The 8,364-nt window shown below is 34.2% G+C and overlaps 1 protein-coding gene across 1 annotated transcript; it reads left to right on the forward strand.

Moving 5' to 3' along the window:
* Positions 1-1,822: 1,822 nt before the first annotated feature.
* On the forward strand, positions 1,823-8,181 carry LOC124180033. The gene is made up of 5 exons (XM_046565015.1): positions 1,823-1,972; positions 5,018-5,110; positions 6,101-6,367; positions 7,161-7,319; positions 7,744-8,181. Exons 1-5 carry the CDS (start codon positions 1,903-1,905, stop codon positions 7,890-7,892), a joined length of 738 nt encoding a protein of 245 aa, XP_046420971.1. The 5' UTR covers positions 1,823-1,902; the 3' UTR covers positions 7,893-8,181.
* The last annotated feature ends 183 nt before the right edge of the window (positions 8,182-8,364 follow it).

Here is an 8,364-nt window from a genome sequence, read left to right on the forward strand (position 1 = left end):
CGTGTAGCGCGATTGTGATGTGACGATCCTGAAAAAAACCACAAAAAAAAAATCCTGAACAACTTTGTGCCAAACTTCACCGTCTTCACTGTCACGCGAAAGCTGAACGTTTTACAGATTCGATTTTTGCAAGATTATTCACAGGTGCTCACAGTGGATCAAACAATAAAAAGGTCAAAAATAGGCAGTAAATGACGTCAGTCCGTAGAAAAAAAGTAGTTTTTACTCGTCTGTAAAAACAAAAAAGCCCAGATTCACCAACTGAAATAAAAGATTGTTTAATATTAAGTAATGCTAATACGCTTCGTTGAAACCTCGACAATTTAATCAGGGTGAGATCTTGCCTTTGACTTTAGAATTTGGCTGGCCAGAAATTGATACTTTTTTGTTAACTTCATTACGACGTGATGACGTTATGTTCAGTATATCTCGAATTCTAATTTTAGCAAGCTACGAAGATCTTTAAAAAAAAACGGAAATAGAATTTCCTGTAGTTGTAAACCAAATTCTTAGACATCGATGCTTTATTTAAAATTGATTCGGAATGGTTAAAAATGTGGTAGATTTGTTCAGGATATTATTCTCAGCAACGTCACTGAAACATTTTTTTCTGACTTGTCCAATATTTGGTTTTGCAGCGTTAAACCGATATTGATTATGATCAGCAAATGATAGTGTGGAAATGACTAGTGAAAATAAAGAAACTCTGTGTCAGCGACTTTGTAGAAAACAGTCTTTCGAACATAATGTGCCATTATCGAGTGAAATCGATCGAATTTGATAGATTTAAATAATTTATCAGCGATTTGAAACAAAGAATTGATGTCTGAAATTTTGTTCCGACTATTTTCTTATTTCGCATTTTCGAAGATATCCTTGTAACATATAAATATAACAATTTTATGAGTACTTATTGTACGACCATCTCGTAGTAAAATTAATAAAAAATATGTTTTTTTTTTTTTTAACTAATCTCCCGAAACGCAAATCCTTGATTTCAACGTCTGATTCAACTTCGGCCCTGTGTATTAAATCCGAGTAGATTGCACAGGTCGACAATAAATTTTTTTTTTTTTCTTGACTTTGTGTTTAAACGAAGAAATTTTGAGTAATAGCCAAAATCTTCATTTATTACTTATACAGTATACTTTTGTTTTTTTTTACATGAAAAATTTTATAAATAACACCGGTCAACGCGAATTTTGAGTCTGAGTTCTAGGTACCAAATTTTGATTCTTTCCACGTAACAAATGAAACAAAAAACCAGTTTCATTAGATAAAGTATGCTTTTGTAGAAACCAGAACAATGTTCCGGATTTTAAGAAAAATGATCTATTTTCTCAAACATTTATTGTAAATAACGAAGAAAGAAATTTCAGTACCGAATTTACATAACTTTTATTCTAAAATTTAAATGCGAAACTGAATTTCATTTAATCGGTATACAGTGAATGTTTGAAATAATAGGTAATTTTTCTTAAAATCCGTAATATCGTTCTGGTTTCTGCAAAAGGAAACTTTATCTAATAAAACTATTTCTTCTCTTATTAGTTACGTAATCAAAATTTGACATCTCGAAATTCGTGTTTACCACAGTTATAAATCAGTCCTGACCCGGGATTCGTAGAGACGGATTATTATTCCTCCTTTATCCAGCGTATATTTTTTAATTTTGTATAAATCTACGACTTACAACGATCCAGGTATAATAAATTTGCAAGGTGTGTGCAGCACGTGAACGCCAAGAACTTCTCTGCTCGCAGATTGGACGGAATCGATGAGACGGGCCAGGTTTGAAACAACAAGCCATACCTCCCCATGCTGGATTCAAAAGTCCTTGGCCGACCGCCTATATAAAGAGAGTGTTGAAATTCTGACGAGCAGTAATTTTCAAACGTAGCAATGAAGCGTGTAGCGGTCATTTTCTGTGCGGTCTTTTCCGTCGCACTTGCAGCTGAAGAAGTGGAAATACGTACGTTTTCACTAGTTATTACTAAACTTAAACCATTACTTGTTTGCCGCTAAACTCTGTTGTCATTTCATCTCGCACTTTGGTTCCCATAAATATTTTACCTTACTCGTGACGATCGAATCGTCTCCTTTAACTGCGGTGGATTTTCGCAAATTTGCGAAATTTATAGTTACTCCGATTAATTTGTCTTGTTTTTTCTATTTATCTGAATCTCACATATCTCTTGCATTCGCGCGTAGTAGTTTAATACATATTGTGAACGTAATGGTTTTATTGTTCCAACGTATGCCACTTGCACGAAGATTATTTTTCCGTGGTTTCTTTGCTCGGTGAGTTTCCGCGTGCCTTGGAGCTGAAATTCGGGTCTTAAGTTTGAGATCTGACGTAGATTGAAAAATGTATCGTACGTTTGGGGAAAAAGGATATGGCGTTGGATCAATTCCAGCAAAATTTGGCCGTTGCAGTCGTGGAATTGGACGATCACCGATTCTTGTTGTTTCAAGTCTTTTTCTATCAACTGTCTTGAATAAAAAGAAAAAACGTTAAAATTGATAATTTTTCGTCTTTGTCAATACCGAAAAAATTTTTGTTAATTTTGCATTCCTTCGTGATTTCACAAGTTCAAAGCAAAAATTTCAAAACTGCAGAATAATTGATTGAGAAATATATTCTGACAATATCAAAATCTATTTCCCACGATGTAAGAGCACTTCCTACTTTTTCCAAACATGCAGGACATCTAAAAATACAGAATAAGTAAAACTTTTGCGCGTATTTTGTCTTATATTTTTCGTGATGAAATTGTCGAAAGTATTGAAAACAGTATTCCATGAAAAGCTAGTATTTTGAGAGAGCTTACGAATTGAGTATTGAGTTGTCATAGAAAAGGTGAAAGTGAAAAAATAGTCGAGTTTCAGGAATGATCGGATTCCGTTGGAATGATCCAGTAATTAATATTTCTGATAATGTTAAAATTATATTATATTCTAGCGCATAAAAATGAGCGACCTCATGACAACGAGATACAATGTTTGTTATTAGAATCGTTAAAACAGATGAAATTAGAAAGCAAACTAGACTAGTCTAGATTATTCACATGTACGGATTCTATCTATGTTCGCGATTTCTCAACTGGCAAGTCTTGTTGTTCAAGGCGTATTATCAAAGAAAAAAAAAGATAGGTAGTAATCCAAGAATCTCATACAATAAATATGAGAACAGAGGTTGCACAGCCCAACTGGAATTGCATAATGCGTGCGTTGATTAATCACGAGTATAATTTTTCCTCGCATCAGATGAACTCATAGTTTTTTTAGTTTACTTGCGTGAGGAATCATAAAAACTTAAGTGGTCAAGCCTTGAACTGAAAATCGCCGGGGGACATTGAGGATTTATAATCAGTTATTGGACTATCAATCTAGGTATATATTAACTGTGGGTGTCCCTCGACTGGTTTCGGAGGAGCGAAGGATTGTGATAATTAGTTCAGGGTTGCATAAATACTTGTCAATAATCGCTGATTTTGATTGTTGTCATATCGGTTCAATGGAGCATACACTGCTCTTAATTAAAGGGAAACAAGAACTAGACTATTCTAAAAACTCAGTTCTAAAAACAATTACACGATTTCGAAATAGTTAGAAATTGTACGCGACTTTTAAAATGTGTTGTTTTTTTTTTTTTTTTGTTGTAATTGTCTTTCTACATCTGGTGTAATAGCCAATGTAATGAAATTCATGTCTAAGTCAAATTCTGTAAAAGAAAGGATTTTGTTTGTATTTTAAAAGGTGATAAAACTCTGTTGCTCATACCATTAAACAAGAAGATTCCTTTTCAAATAAAATCCGTAACCCGCTAAGAATATGAACTGAGTAAAAAATCTGATTCGCGCAATCAAATGTTAGAGCTCGTATCAAATTTACTCGTCAAAAACAAATCTGAATCATAATTATCAATTCCAAACACAATTAATACCTAGATACTTAAACTAAACAATTATACTATATTTCTGTGTGATCAAACCTTCTCCAGGTGTTACATGGTTTCATTGTTTCTTCAAAGAAACACAGAGCAAAAAGATGTTCTGCCGATTCTTACTCATATATCGTCGAAATTATTTTTTTTCTTATCGTCGTCATGTTCCAATACTTAATTCCAAAGTTTAGTATATCGGGGCCTAAAAAACGTTCATACTTTGCCGGTTCCACGAAACGCTTTTTTAAATCGCGGTAAATTTATTTACAGGTGTATCCATGCTCACCTTGTTTACCGAACGGTTATTAAATTGTGCGGTTATTCTGCAGTCATACGTATAAAAACTTCCTCTTCTCAATTGGTCTATGTTTTAATAAATATATCACATACACGATGAAATGGCTGAGAAACGGAAGACCTTGATGAAGATTCACACAGAAAATAATGAATATGTATACGGTACCTGTATATGTACAAATATTATACATTTGTTCACGATGCATGGCCAGGAACGACTTGGTGGCTGTTTTTTTCTCGTAATCGCTATTTACACGATGTGCGTTGCAATTATATCAATTCAATTTCCATTCTCGCTGCAGCAGGTACTTTTTTTCTATGCACATGTAATCGGAGAGAAACATTATAATGACGACAGTCGTGAAAAATAACGCTTTCCGTATTGCTCAATAAAGACCATGTGTCAGGCGTCTTGAAATCAGAGTAAATAGCTTCACGTGCAGATAATCTGAGCAACAAAGGGGTCCCATATAATTTTGTGATCAAACTGAATCCAAATCCCCAGAACAGGTTTCAATGTGAATTATTCACAACTGAACAACGCAGAGTACAAAGTTCAAGTTTGAAACGTGCCGAGGCCACGAAGTTTGCGATGTGGAACCGGTAAAAAAAACTTTCGGCTTAATGTCACACGGGTTAATTAATCCAGTCAGGCTTTGCCGTCACTGCGGTTTTTATATAACGTCTAATACGCCTGATTGTGTAAATTATATTGTGATTTTTTTTTAAAAGTACTTTATTAAATTAACTTTATTGTTTTTTCAATCCTTTTAGCAAAGTACATGAAGATTTGCAACAGGAAATCAGAAAATGTCAACGATTGTCTGAAGACCGCGATTCAAGATGCTATTCCCAAATTATCCAAAGGTAAGTTTGAGGGGGAATCCCATATTTAACATTGATTGATTGAAGTAATTTGAGTGATGAATATTTATCACTTGTAAAGCGCAAAGCTACAGTGTAATGGAAATAAAGAAAAACAAAGTGTCACAAGTTTCGGGTAGATTTTTAGCCACGAAATTTTGATCTTATTGCGATTTGGATATGTCCTTGTTTACTTAAGCCTCCACGCATTACCGTTTCCGAGAAAAATGTTGATCAATATGACTTAATTTGGTTTTTTTTATGCAAACAATCAGGTGATTCCGAGTCTGGAATTCTGTTTGAGGTATATTCTTAAAAACTATTTTTAAAAAAACCAAGTTTTCCAGATATATTCAATCCTGAATATGCGAATGAAATGAAAATACATTGTTTTTAATTTTTGTTTGAAAAGATATACATTCTGGAGTATATTCTGTGATTATTAGAGCGTTAACAGAAATGGGATCATGATCAAATTGGAATAAATATTTCAGGTGTACGTATAGTTATTGAGAGTATTTGAAAGCCTCGAAATTATCGATTTAATTGTGATCTCATTTTCATCCCATTTTGAAAATTTCAAAATACCTCCCGAAATCTCTACGTTTTCACATAAAAACTGAAAACAACTCATTTTTCATCCCTTACCAAAAGACTGGGTTCTTTGCAATTCCTGAAGATCTCCTTCGAAATGAAAAGATTCGACTGTTATTCACACAAAAAAGGCTCGTTGGGGTATATTTTTTTCCGATGACAGAAATTGCAAAAAATTTGAAACGTAATAAAATCGATTAACGTACTTCGCATAAAGAATCATGCCTAAAAATTTTAAGGACTTTTCTTATCTTACAATTAGTGTATAATTTAACATTTCTAAATTGTGCCAGATAAAAATTTTTGATTACTACCATTGTAATTGTACGTGCCGAAAAAATGCACCTCTGGCTTTCTGGCACGGACATTTTGTTTAAAAATCATCTTTTTATAAACCAGGCGTACCTGAGTTGGGTGTCCCGGTACTCGATCCATACTACGTTGCTCTGGAAGAGATCTCGTACAGCAATGGGATGATGCAAGGAAAACTGCTTATGAAGGAGGTGAACGCGTACGGAACATCGAGGGCGAAGATCTTGAAAGTTAAATCGACGTTCTCCGAGGACAGACAACGGCTGGAAGTCGATGTCTTGTTCCCGAGAATTTTCATCGATGGCGAGTACAAGGCCGAAGGTCACCTTAACGACTTCAAAGTTGGAGGCAAAGGTCAGTATTTTATTGGAATTACTATTGAAGAGAAATATTTCAGTTCGATTTAGCTTCCAAATGTTATTCCAATTCGTAAATGTAATCTTTAAAAGTTTCGACCGAACCAAGCTCTTATTCAATTAATTTAGCATATTTTTTCTTGGATTAAACAATTAAAATATCAATTTCACTTGGATTTTGTCTAACAAACAAGAAGCAATCGATCTAATTAAATAAATTTTGCGGCAAATCGCTCAGTATCAAATCTGGATAATTTATCAATTGAATTAATGCGTTTCTCAAATGTCTGCATTATTGTGAACATGGAAATCCTGATTATTCCACAAATATTTCAGAGTTGTAACTGGTTTCTGTACTCGAGACTTTGCTTAAATTCGCATTATTATAATATCGATACTTACTTTCACCAGTGAGAATTCTTATTTTCACCTATCTGCATGATTTTGTATTATTACTATTATTCGTTCACTAGTTTTTTATTTATTTATTGTTAGGCGTTTGCAGTCATGCGGGAATTTAAATTGAACTTTCTAATCGATTTGACTATTATAACATTGATTATTGTAACAATGCTTGAATCATAAAATTTAAAAGGTCAGAATTAATGGCAATATTTACGTAAAACTAGATCGGACCGTTGGGCGTTACTCTGACACGAAGGTAAACGAAAGCTTCGCTTCATTTTGAGTGAAAACGATGAGAACAGTGAATTTGAACACGAATATCAGACTTTTATAGCACTGTTGCCTTTCTTGAAAAACATTGTATTAAAAATATTTCATAACGTCAGGTTTCTTCAACGTGAGCATGGAGGGAGTCAAAACCGTGTGGGACATCACCGGACGAATCGAAAACGACAGATGGGTTGTTGAGCACTTCATGGTTCTACCGGAAGTCGAGAAAATGAAGGTCTACTTCGACGATCTATTCAACGGCGACGAGAGTCTCAGTAAGTATTATACTTGTCTATAATTGTTAAAAAATGTTTTCACATCGTTCGCGCAACGTAAGGCGACGCGATTCACGTATAGAAAGTATGATTTGTCAAATAAATCAAACACGTAGATATCAAACGAGTCGGAAATTTGATCTTTGAGACAAGGTACCGTGGTTTGGACTACCAAGAGAACTGGCGAAGTAAAGTACAAAATTTCCTTAAATTGTTCAAGGTTTTTCAAACAGTTTTTTCCATTTTTTTAAATTTGGATTCGGAATTCAGCGAATAGTCTAATGTTCCCAACACGTACAATATATTAATATGAAGTACGAGGCACCTTACGCTACAAAACGCAGCAAAACACGACGACTGTATTATAAATTCTCACAGTGCCTTGTTTATTGTAAACCCACGACCCCGTTTTATTAATTTTCAGATAACATCGCTCGCAGTTTCATCAACGAGTACTGGCCCCTCTTCTACAGGGAATTGTTGCCCATTGCTAGCGCTCGGTGGGACAAGATGATGACAGATTTCGCCAACCTCGTGTTTTCCAAATTGTCGTACTCCAAGCTCTTCGTCTAATTCGTTGAACTAGAATTAGGAAAGGAGAGTGTGCGCGTTATTTTCGCCTAAGATCCTCTGATGGCTGAGTAATTGTTCGGTCATGGAGTTCGAGGCGTTAGATTCTGACAAAAAATCCGATGTTTGAGCCGCATTGAAACGCGAATTTCACGTTTCTACACTTACTAATTTTTACCATGACGGATTAGTAGCTAAATTCCGTACAGGTAGTTAATATTCTGTTCCAAAAATTTAATTACATAAGTATACGTTTTGTTGAAAATAAGAAAATAAAATCTTGTAAAAATTATACGGAGGTGAGTTGTTACTTATATCCTTTCAATGCTATTAATTTTATGTAACTACATCGCACTGAGAAAAATTTCACCTGTAACAAATTTGTATTGAATGTTGTTGGAAATGTAATTAAATTTGGTAAAGGTAACTATATTCAATGTAATCATAGTTGTCATTACTGAATTTTTTCGTTAAT

This window comes from Neodiprion fabricii, chromosome 4, assembly GCF_021155785.1.
Source record: "Neodiprion fabricii isolate iyNeoFabr1 chromosome 4, iyNeoFabr1.1, whole genome shotgun sequence".
NCBI classification, from domain to species: Eukaryota; Metazoa; Arthropoda; class Insecta; order Hymenoptera; family Diprionidae; genus Neodiprion; species Neodiprion fabricii.